Raw genomic sequence first — 17,744 nt, forward strand, 5'->3', positions numbered from 1 at the left:
AAACGTGTCGAGCAGACAAGCTGAAGTAGGTCATCTGAGTTCCTACCCCGAAAATGGCTGGTCCGCGATCAGCGACGGCAGGGGGGAGAAAAGTGTCTGTGGGCAGAACAAGTAGGCTGCGGCTCAGGAGCGGTACTGGAGCTGTGACCTACTGGGTAAATACTTAAATGTCGCTTCAAAATTTAAAGTCCTTGGGCTTTGTTGTTTGGTTTTGTGTTGGGTTCCCCCCCTCCCCCCTTTTAGAAGAAGAATAGGGGAACCATAAAGCTCTTGCTGGATAAAAGGGCAGAACTACTCAAGTCTGGCTTCCTGTTGATTTCTTTGTTGTGTATACTCATCCCTAAGATGATCACCACCATTGCTCTAGTTCACACTCGGATCCCCTCAGCATACCACCATGCGCCAACATCTTTTCTCTCTTCTTCCTTCCAACACCTAGCCAACATGTTTAATTTCTACCACACCTCCTATAAACTTTTTCACTGTCACTCATCTCCTTTCACTTTCCTTAATTATACCCTCTGGCTGGTTTGGATCTACACGTGTTGATTTGCCTTGCAGCAAGCAAAGCAGAACAGGTAACTGTTGAGCTCACACTGGAGATACTGGATCTTTTTCTGCCAATGTAGGGGAAATTTGTAGAAATTCAATATGTGTGTGGTCTCTTGTCTTTCTGACAAATGAGGTTGACATTTGCCAATGAGGTCAAAAATTGTGTGTCTTGAACAAAAGGCACAATCTCATTAATCCATTTTTCTCAGAAGATGCTAAAAGTTTTAACTAAGTTAGCAATAAGTGTACAGATAATAACAAAAAGCTAATTGTAAGGGCTAGTTCAACTATCTTAATTTAGATTAAAATTATTTTAACTAGCATAGTTTAAATTCTACTTGTAGCTCATTGTCTTCTTATTATGTTAAAAATTTATGTGATAAGTCCAAACGCTGATATAAAAAAGCAGGATTAGATTTTTCTACTAAGTAGTACTTAATTTGCTACTTTTTTGTATAAAATACACTGCAATTTTCTTGATAAATATCTTCACATTGAGCAAATAAGTCTTTATTAATAGTCTTTTTCTCACCTCTGGAAAAACTAATCATTATGGAAGCCACAAATATGTATAAGGAATGTTGGCACTTGGGATAAAGCAGTCCTGTCCACTTTGAGAGCAATGGCAAATCTGTAGTTTTCAACACAGCCATCTTAAGTATTAGTGATACAAGTTTTTCTAGTTAAAGACGATTCTCAGTCTTACGGATATATTAAGAATATTTCATACTGGGCACCTGATTTGGTATCAGTAAATGTAATTGGAAGAGCATGGAGCTGAGCTTGCTCTATATTTGGGAGCATGTTTTTCTGTACAGGTGTAGTGATGCAGTGACCTTTTAACCAAATGGTTTAAACTGTCTTAACATCTGTGAAGTGCAGTTACATCATCCACATAATGGACTAAAATGATGAGAAACTAATGTATATCTCATTGGTGTTAATTCATGACACAGAAACTGAGTTTAGATTCAGTTGGTTGAAGTTAAACTGGTCAAGTAACTACGGCTGATGCACAACTGGCAGTCTTAAAATGCTTGTCAAGCATGCACTTTGATCAGAATTGTTTTGATAGTCATCCTAAATCTCAATTTAAGGGCTGACCTGGGGAGCATATTTTATTTTCTGGTGGCTAGTGTTGTAAAATGGGAAGTTTCTGATGCATAATAGGTTAGTATTCCTCTAAGTTCAACATATGTGAAAATTATACTCTTCAACAGTATTTTAAAACAAAATGGTTCTCATCTTTTGTGTGTGTGCTTGTGATATTTTGGATCCTCCTGTGCATAAAGACTAAATTGGGTTATAGTACAAGTTTTTAGGAACAGAGAATAATAGGAGCTGAGAAACCTATCCATTATGAATATGGGCATATATGAGCACCAACACATCTGCTTGAGTTAAGAGGTTTCGCAAAAAGAAAATGGAACAAAACGGTCTCTCCTAGTACTGTACGATGATAGCTAAAGGCTGCTCAGTGGTGTTCTAGCATACTTACAGAGTGGTGTATAACCATACTGAGCTGAGACACAATCTATACTGAGTCTTAGTGTGTTTGGTTATAACTAGTTCTGATAATGCTTCTAGCATAACCATAATGACCTCAGAGACAACTGATATGTTATAAATAATTGTCACTGCTGTTGTGAACTGATGCAGATCGCTCGGAGATAGCAGCCTGGGTAGAGATTGTAAGAGGAGCTGTCATGGTCAGGTGTGTGCCCCTAAGAAATTCTTCATGCAGTGTGGACAGTTTTCAGGAGTACCTAAGTTTTATTCAGAGTTTTGGCAGTCTGGTTCCTCTGACTGGCAGCGATCAGTAAACTCCTAACTCCTCGCTTCTGAAGTAACCCAATGGTTTTGGAATTCTCGCCATGGATTGGGTGAAGTCTTTAATGTGAACCTACTGGTGTGCTTAAGATAAATTGTTTCCCAAACTTAGCATGTTAATTATAAAGAATTATTATTAGATAAAGCACATACAAACTTGATATATGTCTTTGTTTCCCACACTTGCAATTGTTGTAGCAATGGAAAGTTTCGGTATCTGCTGGTTATTATCTCTCTTTCACTTTTACGTCATTCCTTCTGTTGCTATTAGTGGGGAATTACAATGAAAAATGGTGGTTTGGACAAGGTTTAATGGTTTTAGTGTCAAACCATGTAAACAAAGGTTTAATTTGGAGAATAAATTATTTATACTGTGTAAACTTATATTTATAGACTCATTGCAGTACTCTGCATTCAAAGGCCCAGTTTTTAGTGATGTATATGTCCAGTTGTGAATGTTTTGCTTGTATGTGCAAATATCTGTGTGTATTGTATTTTCATACGTGCGTATAACATTTGACTACAGAGAAGGGCCCTATTTGTGCTGGAAAATGTTTGTTTTAACAAAATTAGGATCAGAGAATTCCATTTAAAAGCAGTCTTTGCTATCCACCTTACTAAGTAAAGCATATGTAATGTCTTTAAAATTTGCATTTAAATGCATTCATTTGATGGATGAAAGGAATAGGATAGATGGAATAGATTATTGGATTTTAAGCTCTATTTTAGTATTTTGTGTAACCAAAGTATGGTTCTGTATGTGTGGTGAAGTATCTTTTCATGTAACTCATGGGTATGGTGTTTTATAATGTGAAAATTTATTGTTCAGCTGTGTTTCACATAGGTGCTTTGTCAGAATTTCTATGAGGTAGGTAGAATGAACAAGAACTTCAAAATCTGAAAACAGAGGAACTTGCTCGTTCTGTCTCAGCATCTCAAATGAGTTATTAAGGAACAGCAGTAAAGGGAAGCAGAAATCTGCCTTGTAACTGGTGTGCTAGAGTCGGTATTGTCAGTACTTTACTAGAACAATACATTTCTATCCTTAGAAAGTGCATATAAGCTTACATATTACATAAACACACTTATTTTCAGGGCACTTTTTCAGGAATTTCTGCTTTTGGATAAATTATGTCAAGCAGGGCATGAGCCAAAAGTGGGTATTCCATAACTTCCTTCTCTGCAGCCCGTGCATTTAGACTCTGTTTCTTCTGCTTGTGACTAAGAGCTTCAGACACCCTGAGGAAAGAAGGTTCTCCTTGTTTAGCAAGAAAAAGCAGTCTGGAACAGGGTTTTCAGGCTTCTATTACAGCTGCGGAATAAAGATGAGAAATCAGTGTTCCAAGTAAGTGCTTTTCCAGTCACGGCAGAGTAAACTCTGTAATGCATTATGTGCTAAAAGAGGAAGAAATGTCAGGAAAAGCTAATAAGGTTAAGCGTATTTCTCTTTTGGCTTTTCAGCAGAGAATCTTGCTTCCTGTGCTGCATTATACCGATCAGCTCTAGTATGCGCAGAACAATGCAGAATGTCAACTTAGATTCCCCCCCCCTTTATTGTTTATACATTGGAATTTTTTGTTCCATTTTTTTTACGGACCAGTGTAGGCTACATGTCTTCCTTAGGATTAAGTGTGTGGTTGTGATTTGCATGGGTGAAGAAAATCTAACTCTGAATTTTGTGTTTTATTGAAAATACGAAAAAAAACCCCAGTTATGTTATTGCCCTCTGGGAAGTAAGCTGCAGCGTTTGAATAGTGCATAGAATTACATCTAAGATTGCAAGTCTGTGTGTGGGAGGAATGGCATAGCTATGCTTTAGAAAAATGACTTCATTGGAGAGTATTTTGTATTGCTTTTTTTAATATTTGAACTACCACATTGCTATGTGTTTTTGACTGAGGATATTAGCTATAGAACTGAAGATTTTTACCAGTTGATCATAATATGCATTTAACTATCTAGTTTCCCAGTCACTGTGTTATTTTAACCCTCTTGCGTATATACATTTTTGTGTTGTAAAGAAAAATATATCTGCTGATACTATGTATGGCTTTATGCCAAAAAAAGGATATTTACTCCTTTTATTTAAAGCAGGAAGGCAAGTAGTCTTTTGCTTTTCCTTCATAGAATTCTGAAGCTTCTTTAGGTGGTGTTATGAAGAAGTCTTACTGGTTTTGTCTCTACTTAAATAATTCATTAAATGCTGTCTGGTGTTTGGGAGGAAAAATATTCTGAGATTAAAAACTGTAGATTTGCTAAAAATAATATAAGCAGGGATGTGAAAAGAAGGATTAAGTGACTTAAATGCCCACGTTTTTAAAACATTCTGAGATGATAATTTCAGAGTGTTGACCTCTTTGTTAACCATTGTAGAGTTTTGTGGCTGACTTCTGGTTTTAATATACTTTTACAGAATAGCCAGTTTTAGGGAGATATGAAAATTAGAACCATAAAAGGTGTTCCCTAAATGCAGGGGATGGTGGTGGTGGGGTGTGTGTTAAATGTATTTTGGCGATTCCTAACACCTTATTCTTAGATTTAAAATTTGAAGGGTAGTAGTTTATATCTGATTGTGTGTGTGTCTTACTGCTATTTAATCAGAATTAAAAGGATGGTTGCAAAAAAAAATCACTGTGGCCTCTATGTAAAAGCAGCTTGATCACAGAATCACAGACCAGTTGAGGTTGGAAGGGACTTCTGGAGGTCATCTGGTCCACTCCCTTTGCTCAGCAGGACCACTTAGAGCCCAGGACCCTGTCTGATGCTAGTTTTTGGGTTTTGTGTATTATTTATTTGTTTTGATCCTTAAAAGGATCACTGGAGGTGCTCTTCTGGGTTTGGTTCATTTACCCTCTACCATTTGTCTTTGCTTATCTTTGCTTGACAGCTTTTCCTTTATGCTTCTCTGAAAGAGGCCTTCTAAAGCCGTACTATGTACAAGTTAGTTTTCCTCCTTTTATTTGCAGAGTGCCTATAATGTAATTATCTTTCTCAAGTTAAGGGGAAAGACCCTAGTATGTGTTTGGAGTTTACTGGTATGGTTCTTTTATGTTGTCTATGTATGCAGTAACGTATGTACTGTTCTGAAGAAATCCCTTCTGTGAGATGGCTGCTTGCATGAGCCTGTGTGATGAGAGATGACTATTTTCAGGTTAATATATGTTGTTTCAGTCTCCTGGGGAATGTTGCTTCATTTCTGCCTTTTTTAATACATTGTTGTGTTATTCTGTTCATGTCTCACATCTGTACATTCCGACTGTCTCTCTGGTCTTTTCCATTGACCTTGGTATTGAAGCTGAACCATATGTCTTAGCTGGTCTCCTGAAGAAGTGTAATTTAAATAGTTGTACTGTCTGAGGATCCTAGTAACCTTTGAACTTCTTGGCCAATTTTGAACAAAATTGAGACATAGTTGTTTCAAGTTGCTGTATATTTTATGAAAACAGGTGGTCCATTTAAAGGCAAGTGACCTTGAATCTCTTAAACAGGAAAGACTGAAGTATGAGCTCAACTATTATTAAATGCTGGGGGGGGGAAGGTGTTAAAAGTGCTCTAGTGAAAGAAAAAAGCTAATACTAGTGTTTACCTTTTATTTGACATCAGAAATCCACTTAGAAAGCAAAATCCTCCTGGAAAGTCAGGCTTTATGCTTCCTCTTCAGTTTGTTACTTGAGGTGCTAAGAATTAGTTGAAGTAATTCTTTCCTTGTCTGCCTTTACACAGGAATTAGCAACAGCTAAGAAAAATATTTGATGGTAATTTTTCTGGTAGGCATGTGCTGTGTCCAGGAATAAGGGACTTGCAATACAAAGCTCCAGGGCAGCTTGCATTTTCTCTGTCTTCAGTGGCATTAAGGGGTGTGTTCTATCATGGATGCTGGCAAGAAAGCGATTGGATTGTCAGCTTTGTTCTCTTGCTGCTGCTCTTACTTTCAGGAATTTGAATTTTGTCATAAGACCTTCATTTTCACTCCCGGCATTAACTCTATTGTGCACAGAACCTGTCAGCAGGCTTCAACAGCGTGGGAGCAGTGCTAATTCCATGAGGTGTGGCTACGAACACCCACTCAGCATTTTGGTTTTGCATAGACAAAGAGTATCTCCAGCTTTGTTTTCCAGGATGTGTGCTGATGAATTAAGGAGAGGAGATGATTATCTGTGGATGGAGTCTAATACAATAAATTCCAGTTAAAATGGCAGCAGTAAGGGTGTGGTGTTTGAGGAAGTGGCAGTAATGTGATAACTGCTCTCTGAAGTTGTGAAACCTGGGCCAACCTAGAGTCACTCTGTGTCCATATACTGCTGTAAAGTTCTGTAACTTGGAAAATTAGCAGGTTTTTAAATGCGTTGATGTTGGCGTTAATTTAGCTTTTCATGTAGGTTACCAGCACCAAAACGTTATTAACTTTAATTGTTACAGGAAATTCAGAGTTAAATGCACTAATAACTGAGTGAATCTTGCAGTGTAATTTAAGGTGGGATAAAGTGCAACAAAAATGGTGAAACCAGTTCTAGTAGCTGATTAATGCCAAAAAGGGAGGATGTTACTCTTCTTCCCTGTTCCTGCTCATGTGTGATGTCCTGCCCTCTGCATCAGCTTGTACCATACCGCCTGTCATGTCAGGTCAGAAGTCAGCTCGCTGATTAGCAGAAAGCTCTCTGGTTTTGAGGGGGTTTTGTGTGCTGGGGAGTGGTGGTGTCTGGTTTGTTCCCCCTAGCCTCGGTTTAGTTTTCTGTCAGGTATGTGAGTTGAATTGGCTTTCTAGAGCAGTCCAGTGAGCCCCAGAAATGGCTCAAAGTAGGCAGCAGGAGCTCAGACCCAGAATGAGGACAGAGAGGGAGAATGGAGTGCGCCATTGCCCTTTGACTAGTGATTAATTGTTAGAATGGTTTAAGCTGCCTTGTGCAACTTCACCCTACCCAAACCCAAGGAAATCAAGCAAGATTTTGAGAAATTCCTGGATTTTGAATATTTTTGATATAGATTTTTACTGAATATTTATCTTCCTTAACTTTAACAGGGTAGGATCCTGCTAGTCTTTAATTTCTTTTTGGCTTATTTACAGTTTGACTATAGCTTGCATGTAAGTAACACTACATCTGCAAATGTTCAAATACTTAATAAGCAATTAAGCTTCACTGAACCCAGTATACAGAATATTATTTATTGTGACTTAATCTTGTCAGTGCTTCCTGTTGCCTTAGTATTTTGCACTTTATAAATCTCATCACCTAATTAATCCCTATAGTACAAAATAGGGGGTGGGGGGGAAGGGACTATGTTGTTACAGAAATGAAACAAACTTAAATAGTGTCTTTGAAAATGCTCAGTCTCCTAGAAATAACTTTTGAGTAAATTGACATATATTTTTAAAGAGACTAAATTGTTTCTGAAGTTAAGCAAGTGCTGCTTCCTTTCTGGAACCTTTCATATTCAAGACTGGATGTTTTATTGCTTCCCTGAGATAAATTCTTTAGAAAGATGGAGGGGGCGGGAAAGGAAGAAAACTACGACAAGCTTTTTAGCATTGCATATTCATTATCTGACCACCAAGTAGCTTGGAGTGAAGAATCACTCTGGCAGTATTGCATAGTTATTCTTGTTCATTACCCTTTCTTTAAAATGAGAATATTCTGGGGGGAGGAATACTTAAAGTTTGTGTTTTACGTTGTTTCTTAAGTTGATTTTTCAGCTGACAAGAAAGCAAAAAGGATGGTGAATACTTCTAAGTCTTAATGAAAGCAAACTCAGGATTTATCTGGTCAGGAAGGGCTTGTGATATGTTATTAGAAATAACAATTTATTTTTATTTTATTTATTTATTTTTTCTTCCCCCCAGGTGATTCATGGCAGGGGACGTGGAAGGGTTTAGCTCCTCCATCCATGACACCAGTGTCTCTGCTGGATTCAGAGCACTGTATGAGGAGGGATTGCTTCTTGATGTCACACTTGTCATTGAAGACCACCAATTTCAGGCCCATAAAGCACTGCTTGCCACCCAGAGTGATTACTTCAGGATTATGTTCACAGCTGATATGCGAGAACGAGATCAGGACAAAATCCATTTGAAAGGTCTGACAGCTACAGGCTTCAGTCATGTCCTCCAATTCATGTACTATGGAACTATTGAACTGAGTATGAACACTGTTCATGAAATCCTTCAGGCTGCCATGTATGTCCAGCTTATAGAGGTGGTAAAATTTTGCTGCTCTTTTCTCTTAGCTAAAATCTGCTTAGAAAACTGTGCAGAAATTATGAGACTTCTGGATGATTTTGGTGTAAACATCGAAGGAGTCAGGGAAAAACTGGACTCCTTTCTGCTAGAGAATTTTGTGCCACTCATGTCCAGACCTGACTTCCTTTCATATCTGAGCTTTGAGAAGCTCATGTCTTACTTGGATAATGATCATCTGAGCAGGTTTCCAGAGATAGAGCTGTATGAAGCTGTTCAGGCCTGGCTACGCCATGATAGAAGACGCTGGAGGCATACGGACACCATCATTCAGAACATCAGGTTTTGTTTGATGACACCATCCAGTGTTTTTGAGAAGGTTGGTGCATTTGAAAAGCAGTAGACAGGATTCATCATTTAGCTAGGGCAGCATGACATTAAATAGGTAAGATTCCCAAACCTATTAGGAGGAACAAAAAGATAGCACTTATTTTTCTAATAAACCCATAGAAGACAAACATCTAGAACTATTGTCATCTGATTATTAGACAATAGTATGTACAGTGGCTGGAGAACAGGTAGGTTTACAATAAATGTTTTTAAGTGACTTCATATGGAAAGGACATTTTAAAATAAGGTTACTTGTATCAAGTTTTATTTCAATCATTCTTATTGTTTTCCACAAGTTGCTTCTTGCTTTCCAGAGATTTTAAAGCTGCATACAGTATGTAGGGCGTATGTCATGGTAATTGTTATCAATATAATCAAAACATAGTGACTGTAGATTTTATGTGGTTTAAGTACAGATTTTTTTTATTTACAAATGAAAACTAGCATCTGCTGTTAAATCTGCAGGGTGTTTTTGTTGTTGTATCTTCAGTGCTTGTGCTGCTACACAGCAGTTGGAAGTAAGCCCTGATCCCGCAAAGTTACACATACATTTGACTCTACACAAGGCTCATAATACAATCAGAAGTTATTGACAGTGTGAAATGCAGTGATTTACTTTAAATATCAGAGGAATCTTTGTAACAGGTGATCTAAAATTCAACTGATCATTGTGTGTACTAAGAGGTTAAAAGAGAACTTGGTTTTTCTACTGTTCTGTTGAAGAATAGACAAAAAATGTTGTTTTCTAGTTCCTGAGAATCTCTTGAGTATTTGTCAAGAGTAGAGAATTGCAAAACTTTGTAAGCAGCTTTCTTGCAGGCTACTAACAGTAAAGGTATTCAGGTTAGGAATTACTTAAACTGTGCTGTTTTGTTTTAACAATGTTAATTTTCTGTGAAAAGATACAACTTTTAGCTTGTGTATTTTTCACATTTCAGTGAATTAATAGGATTTAAGACCCTGTGTTCTTGTTGGGTGTCTTACAAATTAATTTCCTATGTATTTTTACTTTGGTATCTAGTGAATACACAGATAAGGTTGTATTGTTCTTGGTGGTTTTAAGGGCTACTGGATCATTTAAGCAGTAATGCTTACACTTACTTGTATTTTAAATTATAAAAGCTATTAATTACTTCAGAGACTAGTGAGTTTTTATGTTTTGGATTTGTTTTGTGTGTGCGAATTGAGTAGATGAAGTAATAATACATAAAATATATTTATGATCATATATTGGCCTATAGACATAAAAGAAATAAATACCTAAACATACTTTAGAACAGTAATGTAATGTTTATATTGGGTTCACACATTTCCAACTAATAAGAGCTGAACTCTGCAAGATACTGTGTAGTGTCTTGTTTTTGATAATGTTTTTTTACCTTATTACTACATCATTTAAGCCCTTCAGCAGAGAAACTGGTAGGATTCACAGAGTATTCTTAAGGTCAGTCTAATAGGGTGAGACTGATCTGAAACAGTCTGCTTCAGCTCTTTGAGTTTTTGGGATACAAGGTCAAGCATCAAGCTGTCTTCAGGTGAATTTCTGTAAGCGCAAATGAAAAGTGTGTGTTGTTTTTCAGCATTATATTTAGTTATAACTTCTGGAGCTGGTTTTGGTATCAGTGGTATAAGTCCTGCATACAGTGCTTCTCGTGTTTTATTTTGACACCTACCAAATGGTCAGATAGGTACAACTTAAGGAGAGAAGTAATTTTCAGCATCCCATTTTATATATCCACATGTAAAAGCTTTATCTGTGAATACTCTTTCCATGAATTGTATGTGGGAACAGAGAGAAGCCAGTTGTAGATTTTGGAGTGGGACAACTCAGCAGAGGGAAGCACAGCTAAAAAAGTGTGTCCTTTGTTGCTGCATCTAGGAATGTATTTGTATTTTGCCCTGGCTACAGAGCACTGAGTAATCCAGCATGACAAGTGATAAAGGACAACAGCAGTTGGAGCTAACATGAAAATATAGCCCAAACTTTTTTTTGTTTGTGTTTGGTTTTGTTTTTTTTTTTTAATAAAAGAGTTTGTCTGTTAACTGTTCTAGAAGTAACCTGAGGAGAACTCTCTTCTGTGTATAGAAGAAGAAAATTATTGGTAAAACTGCTTTTTTTTGAGATCCACAAAGATAAATTCACCCATTTCCTGAAGCCAGCACATGGTAAATGCCTGTGCGAATGTACCAAATACAATCTGAGGTTGACTCTTACGGTTCAGCGAGCTCTGTATTCGCTATACACTGGCTGGCTTGTCATATGTACTCTTACGTAATCTTCTCTAGGATGCCTGTCATTGTAGTATATAAATAACTTACATAACTTAACTTTGCAAGTCACAGTAAAGATACTTTTGGCCTCTTAAGCCATTCTATTTCTTACATAACTTTTTTTTGAAGAGATTTACAATCTGAGTGGGATAGCTTGCCCTTTTAAAAAGGAATTGATGAGCCACTCTAGATTTACACCTTGAGGCTGAGGAGGTGCATTTGGAGTGAAGGTGCAGCCTGTTTGCTTACTCTAAACTGTCCTGGAAGAACTGCTTCTGAAGTATGAGTAGATACTCCTTTTGTTCCTCAGCCCTTAAAATAGATGTAGATGTATGATGGAAAATGGAAACATAAACGAAGTAAGGATTTAGGGAATAGTTAGAAAATAAAGGCAAAGCATATGGGGAGAAGCACAAGTTCTACTATGCATGTTACACTTTTCTTTATTTGAAACATATCCATGGCTCTGTAAGACTTGAGGAAGGTTGGGGATAAAAGTTAGAGGGCATTTCTCCTAGATCACTGAATTCATCTCTGTTACTGGAGGCAACCATGTCATGATTTCCTTTCATATACTGTTTAAGCTCCATTTAGTTTCTGTGTACTATTCAGATGGAAATGTTTCCAACCCACTGTCCTGAAAATCAAAAGGTTGGTTTTTTGTTTTTTTTTTTGATGTCCAGTCTGTCCAGGCTTTGTTAGGACTAGCCCATGCTGATATAGAAATTCCCAGCTTAAATCAGAAGCTTACTAATCACTAGGTGCATCAGCTTCTGATTTAGAGATAGGATGAATAGCATATTATCTTTGAGTATGTGCTTTCCTGTGCCTAGAAAACAGTAACTTTTGAGAAGATGTCACTGTAACTTTATGTCATTGTGACTTCACCTTTGGTAAATGTGTTGAATTTTTTTTTTTTTCTCATTTGCCTCCATGTCTAGTAATTCATACATATCTACTTCTATAACTTCTTATGCTGAAGTTTAGAATGAGAAGTGTCTAGTGGATGAGGCCCGTCTTACCTTAAATAGGTGCTACTCTCGGTATTTTTATGTCTAAAGGTTATTGCTGTCTTGGATAGATTTGCTAGCAGTATTTGTTTTGTGCTCAGCATCTCAATTCTGGCATATAGATCATTGGCTCCACTCTGATTTGAGAGATTAGATTTGATTTAGATTCCAGCTTGATTGTGATAATTTCTCCTGCCAGTTTCTAAAAAGGAGCAGCAAAATACTCAATTTGAGGGCATTGTCCTTGTTGCACAGAGGCTATGCTGTCTTGTCTTTGTACAGTTAGGCTGAAAAACAGTAAGTGATTTGTAGCGCTTGCAGAATAGCCCTTTAAAGCCCTGTACTGGTACTGACCAGTTTTTGTACTGGCCATGGGATGTAACTAAGTAATGACCCATGCTAGAAAAAGAGAAAGTTAAGTACAGCAGCTTGTCCAATGCTCTGTATACTGATGTTCAGTTGCAAAGTAATTTTGGTTGCTGCTGTTTTAGAGACATACACGTAATTTTTTCTATTTGACTGAATTTTTATTTGGAATAAGTGTGTTAACATTTTGGTAATGTTTATTAACAGGCTTATAATTGTGCTTAGAATGTGGCCAGAGATAAGTAGATGTGAAAATAATAAGGATCCTCGTTAGTAGGATTGATGGATCTTTAGTTTTGATTCAGCTTAATCTCTAGTAAAATACCAATTATTTTTGCAAGTAAGAGGAAGAATTTGCTCTCTAGAAGTCTGATACAGATGCCATCATTATTCATTGAAAAGGTGTAGCATAGCTTCTGTATTCCTTGTAGTTGAGTTTGAGTTGCATCACTGAAACATTCAGAATTAGCAGTCCTTTGAAATAGTTCTCTGCTTCTGTGGCTAGAGGTGATAGTGTCACATTATGAGCCATCTAGGATCTTTCTGTGGTTTTTTACCAGTTCTACAGAAGGAACCAAGCTAATATCTACCCCATATAATAACATGTTAAGATATAGTTACCGGGTGTAGAAATAATAGATGTTTAGTTTGGGCATTTCAAAAGTAGCCTTTCTATATGGTTTTGAAAGCTTTTTCCTAAAAGCCCAAGTAACAAAAATAAAAATAGAGCGATAGCTCTAAATGGTTGTATGAAGGAAAAAAAAAAAAGCTATATACTGAAGTCAAACTTATGTTATAGAACATTTACCTTGCATTTCATTGCTCTTCCTGCACCTTATAATTTGCATAATTGTTTTTTTGGTGGGGGAAGATGATGAACATAACATGGGCTACACCTGGTCTTTTGTGGGGATCACTGTTCAAATTAGAAAATAATGGCTTACATGTTTGTCTTTGCTTTTTCATAGAATAGAGATGGAAAATTCTGAAACTTGCATAGCTGCTGCAACTAGAAAAGCATGCATTGCAATACAGCAGAAAAATAGGCAATGATTTATAGCTGCATTAATTTGGAAAGCCACCGGTTTTTACTGAGTGTTTCACTGATTCAAAATGAAGAAGACAAAATGCATTCAAGCTCCGATTTACTATGGCTGGAGTGATGGTGGTGATTTTGGTGAAGTCTTGATGGTTTTGGTATTGACTTCCTAGGGCGTGTGTATAGAGGTGGATGTTTTAAATTATTTTCCTCATCTCTTTTTATGGAATGACACATGTGATTTTGTTTATGCTGTTCCCTGTCTGTGTAGCTAAAAGTCCGACTGTGAACCACTGTAACTGGTAGATGATGCAATGAGATAGTTCTCATTAGAATTCTCTGGGGGGCTCTTACATTAGCTCTATATCCCAGCAGAACCTCTATATGAAGGTTTTGTCCAGAAAACTGAAGAGAAATAATTGGAAAGAATGTAAAAAATTCTATCAGCAAAGATTTAGCACTTGGATTAAATTCCTTTTTTACAAGACTGGGGTTGGTAAGGAAGTCCAACTTAAACTTTCTCTGAGACCCTTCAGCAAGGAAACAGAATAGTCTTTCTTTAAACTTTGCAAATGCTATGAAGCTTTTATTTTTTTTTTATTAATTCAGAGTTAATGATGTACTCTTAAGAATGCACATTTGTTTTACTTCAAGGTTTGTCACGGTTCGTGTGCATTTCCATCTGTTTTGGATGTTTTGCAGAAACTCAGAGCACTCTCTCTGAGTATGTTGGTAACTAGGGGCATATTCCTTCTAGAGTTTCTCCATTTGAAGTTAACAGGAAAATCGGTTTGTTGGTAAGCACTTAGGTATTTGTTGATCAACTACTTGTTGCTACTTAGGGGTAATGGCAGAGCCTGATTTTAAAGCTGAGGGGTTTCCTTTGGCATATTTTGGGTGTCAGACAGCAGTTGCCACAAAAGCCTTGCTGAAGACCATGTTCTTTAATCTACTAAAACTAAAATATATGCACAACTTTGTGTCTCGATACCTAAACACCTAAATATTAATTCTTCTCTTTTTTTATTATACACACAAGTAATTAAAAGTGTTGTAAAATTATTCAGAATTGTAGGTGTTCGGAGGGGTTTCCTTACCGTGGGCTGAAAAGGACTTTCAAATAATTCTGGAAGATTTCGCACAGACAAGGTGTGAATGTGAAAATGGGCAAACTGACCTACATTTGCTTTGTCTTCATTTGCATCAAGCAAGTGTGAGCAGTCTGCACTTTCATATAGGCATATCCTAACATTCATCTTAGACCATCATTTGAGCCTCAGGAGAGGTACTGCTCCTGTATGGCAGAGGTTGTGCTGGTGGAAGGCTAGAAACACTGATATTTTTCCTCAACAGCAAAGTCTAGGAAGCCTCCAACTGCCATTTCTTAACAGAAATCAGATAGTCTGTCACTCTGTTTTGTTTTGTGGGTTTTTTTTCTGACTATTGTAAGAATTGCTAGTGCTTAGATATTTTCGTGTTCATCTCTTCAAGACTGTACTTGTAGATGACTTCCCCACAAACTTCAGTCTGAAAGAGTTGTTTGTAACTGGCAGTTGCATTTGCTTCTTTATGTCTTTCTGGTTTAAGGTAAGAAAGAGATCAAGGCTTTGCTTTGATGTTAGTGCCTTTGTCAAGATAAGTAGTAGTAGTAAACTACTTAAATAGATTGATTCCTTGGTCTTGAGATTCTGTCTCTGGAATGAGATACTACTTGTTTCCTTTTGCATGCTCTCATGGGGTGAGATTTAGGCCATGTGAAGGAGTAGAGTGGTTTAGCATATATGAAGCTTATTTTAATTCCAGTTTCTGGCTGGCATTTCAATTTCTAGATCTAAAGACAGAGTTGTAAATGTTGAGGGGGAAAGAAAAAAACATTTTCCGTCTCTGCCAGGCTTTGCTGGCAGGCTTCACACTGAAATTATGTTGATACTGTTATGTTCCATAATCATCCAAGAAAACTTGAAATGCATATAGGTGGAACAAAAATTGTTTATCTCTTTGTTTAATTCCAAAAATGATAGCTCCAGTTTGGGAATGCATGAAATAGTCATGCTGTTTTAGAATTTGAAAGTTACTTTTAAGGATAAAGTAATGCACCCACAATTCTTTGTTATTTTAACTTCCTGTTTCGGTTTTTGTAGCCTTTAAGGCTTTCTATATTTTGCCATTTTTCTGTTGCTGTGGTTCTTCCTGCCACCCCTCCCCCAGCATATTTTCTGGAATTTATGTTCCATCTTTTCAGTCAGGCAAGGTATATGGTTTATTCTAACAAATGCCATATGAGCAGATCTCCTGTGCTCGTATGATACATTCTTTAGTTGCAATAAGAAAATAGATCTGTTGTTCCCCAGAAGAGTTGGGCTTACTATGGGTTTTTTATAAGCACTGTACCTAAGTAAACCTTTTTGTTCCATAATCATCCCTGGTAAAAACGGTAGAAAGAAATTGGGTATTGTCCTAGGGATAATATATGCCATCTGCGTGTGACCATCCTCTTTTTCCAAGCAAAGAGAAGTTGAACTCATCAAAATAAAGTGGGGGGGAAATGTAAATAAAAACATCAAATCTCTATAACTCTTGAGCTGTACAGTGCTTTGCAATGGTAGGTTAGTATTCAGGGTTTTTTGAAAATCTGGTGTGTAAAACAATCTCAGAATCTGTGCAAATCATGTCAGTAACAGTTCAAAAGATTTGTTAGAAATGTTTATTTGACAGCAGAATGTCTTAATTACTATACAAGGAAGAGAAATAATTAACTGAGAGCTAACAAAATTTTAATAGTACATGTTTATGGAACAACAGCTACTTTAATCACAACGTATAAACAACATTAGTTTCCAAATTGCTTTTCATATACATGAAAACTCACACCACTACCCCTCAGGTAAGTGGTGGTACAGGTTTTTGTCCCTTGGGACAGGGAGTACGAGGAAGTGGGAGAACAGATACTGAAAATAGTAGCTTCTGGTATTACCTTGTGGTCACTTGAAAATTTCAGAGTGGCCTCGCATTTTTTCAGAGCATTGCTTCTCTTTTTGGAGCTGGTGGGAACTAAAGGTATTCGGAGTGTTTGAAAGCAATCCAGTTTTATGTGAAAGAAACTGGGACTTAGGATCACATCTGATAGAGGATTTGTGGATTTGGCAGTATCTAGCAGGTTTTAATTTGTTTTAGAAGTATAATTTGGAATGCTGTGTTAGAACAGACTGTACAGGAAGAGTGAAGCTTCTTTGAAGAGAATCACACAGTGACCCAAGGGCTGCCCAAAGCTAGATTTATTAAAATGTTCAAGATGGGGATGTGTTTTGGAATTGTCTCAGGGCCAGTCTTGGGAACTTAAATTGGCTTAGATAGTAGGAAGGGTCCTGGAAAGGTAAATTCTTAGTCTTCCTCCCATCCCCCACACCCCCCCCCGTCCCGCTCCAATAAAACTGAGTAGGTATAGTTCTTTTCAAATTGAGATGGCACCAAGAAGGAGCACTTCACTACTACGTGTTAATTCAAAAGTTGTAACTCTCACCTGGGAAGTGGAAGTTTAAACCTACTCCTGCAATTTGCCAAATAAACGTGCAACCAAAGGATTATAGGTTGAGATGTTTTCCTCTTGTGTTAAAGGTGTGCGTTAACACATGGAGACTCACAGAGGAGAAACCATAAGGTAGCCATCATGATGAGTGGTTAGTGGGATCACGTGTTCTGAAGGGAAGGGGTTTGGGTACCCTCCCTTCCCACCCTGCCCCAATTAAATAGCCCGGTGAGCAGAGCCTTGGGAATACCAGCTTGGGCTTGGTTGTGAGAATTCAGCAGAAATTTGACTAGGGTGGACCTTGGTAAACACAGAATGGGTGTGTAAAATGTTTTCCAAAATCAGGAAAATAGTGCATTTTTAATTTAGGTGCTTCAAGGATTAAGCTTTTTTGGGGAGAAGGAATAGTGATTTTTAGACTTGGCGGTTTCAGTTGTGCTGAATTCAGGCTTAAATTCTGCATGTGAGTATTCTGCTGAAAATGTTAGTTACTGCTGTTCATCACTACATTGCCTTCTGGATTTTGGATAACGGTACATTAGTTTAACCCTCCATGCACATATGCAGTTGCTTTCAAGATTACCTGAA

General features: G+C 37.3%; 1 protein-coding gene across 9 annotated transcripts in view; it reads left to right on the top strand.

The window, feature by feature from the left end:
- The window catches only part of KLHL15 (kelch like family member 15), a 37,253-nt gene that overhangs the window by 4,418 nt on the left and 15,091 nt on the right, over positions 1-17,744 (top strand). For 8 of the 9 annotated variants that reach the window (XR_004841594.1, XR_004841595.1, XR_004841593.1 and 5 more), the window contains one exon: positions 8,222-8,933. Coding sequence is in view for 6 of the 9 variants with exons in the window: in XM_035891284.1 (XP_035747177.1) it covers positions 8,229-8,933 (705 nt within the window). In the remaining 3 variants the exon portion in view is untranslated. The remainder of the gene's footprint in view (positions 1-8,221; positions 8,934-17,744) is intronic. The other variant, XM_035891286.1, reaches the window with a different exon arrangement.

Source organism: Egretta garzetta, unplaced genomic scaffold (assembly GCF_000687185.1).
Source record: "Egretta garzetta isolate BGI_Z169 unplaced genomic scaffold, ASM68718v1 scaffold373, whole genome shotgun sequence".
NCBI classification, from domain to species: Eukaryota; Metazoa; Chordata; class Aves; order Pelecaniformes; family Ardeidae; genus Egretta; species Egretta garzetta.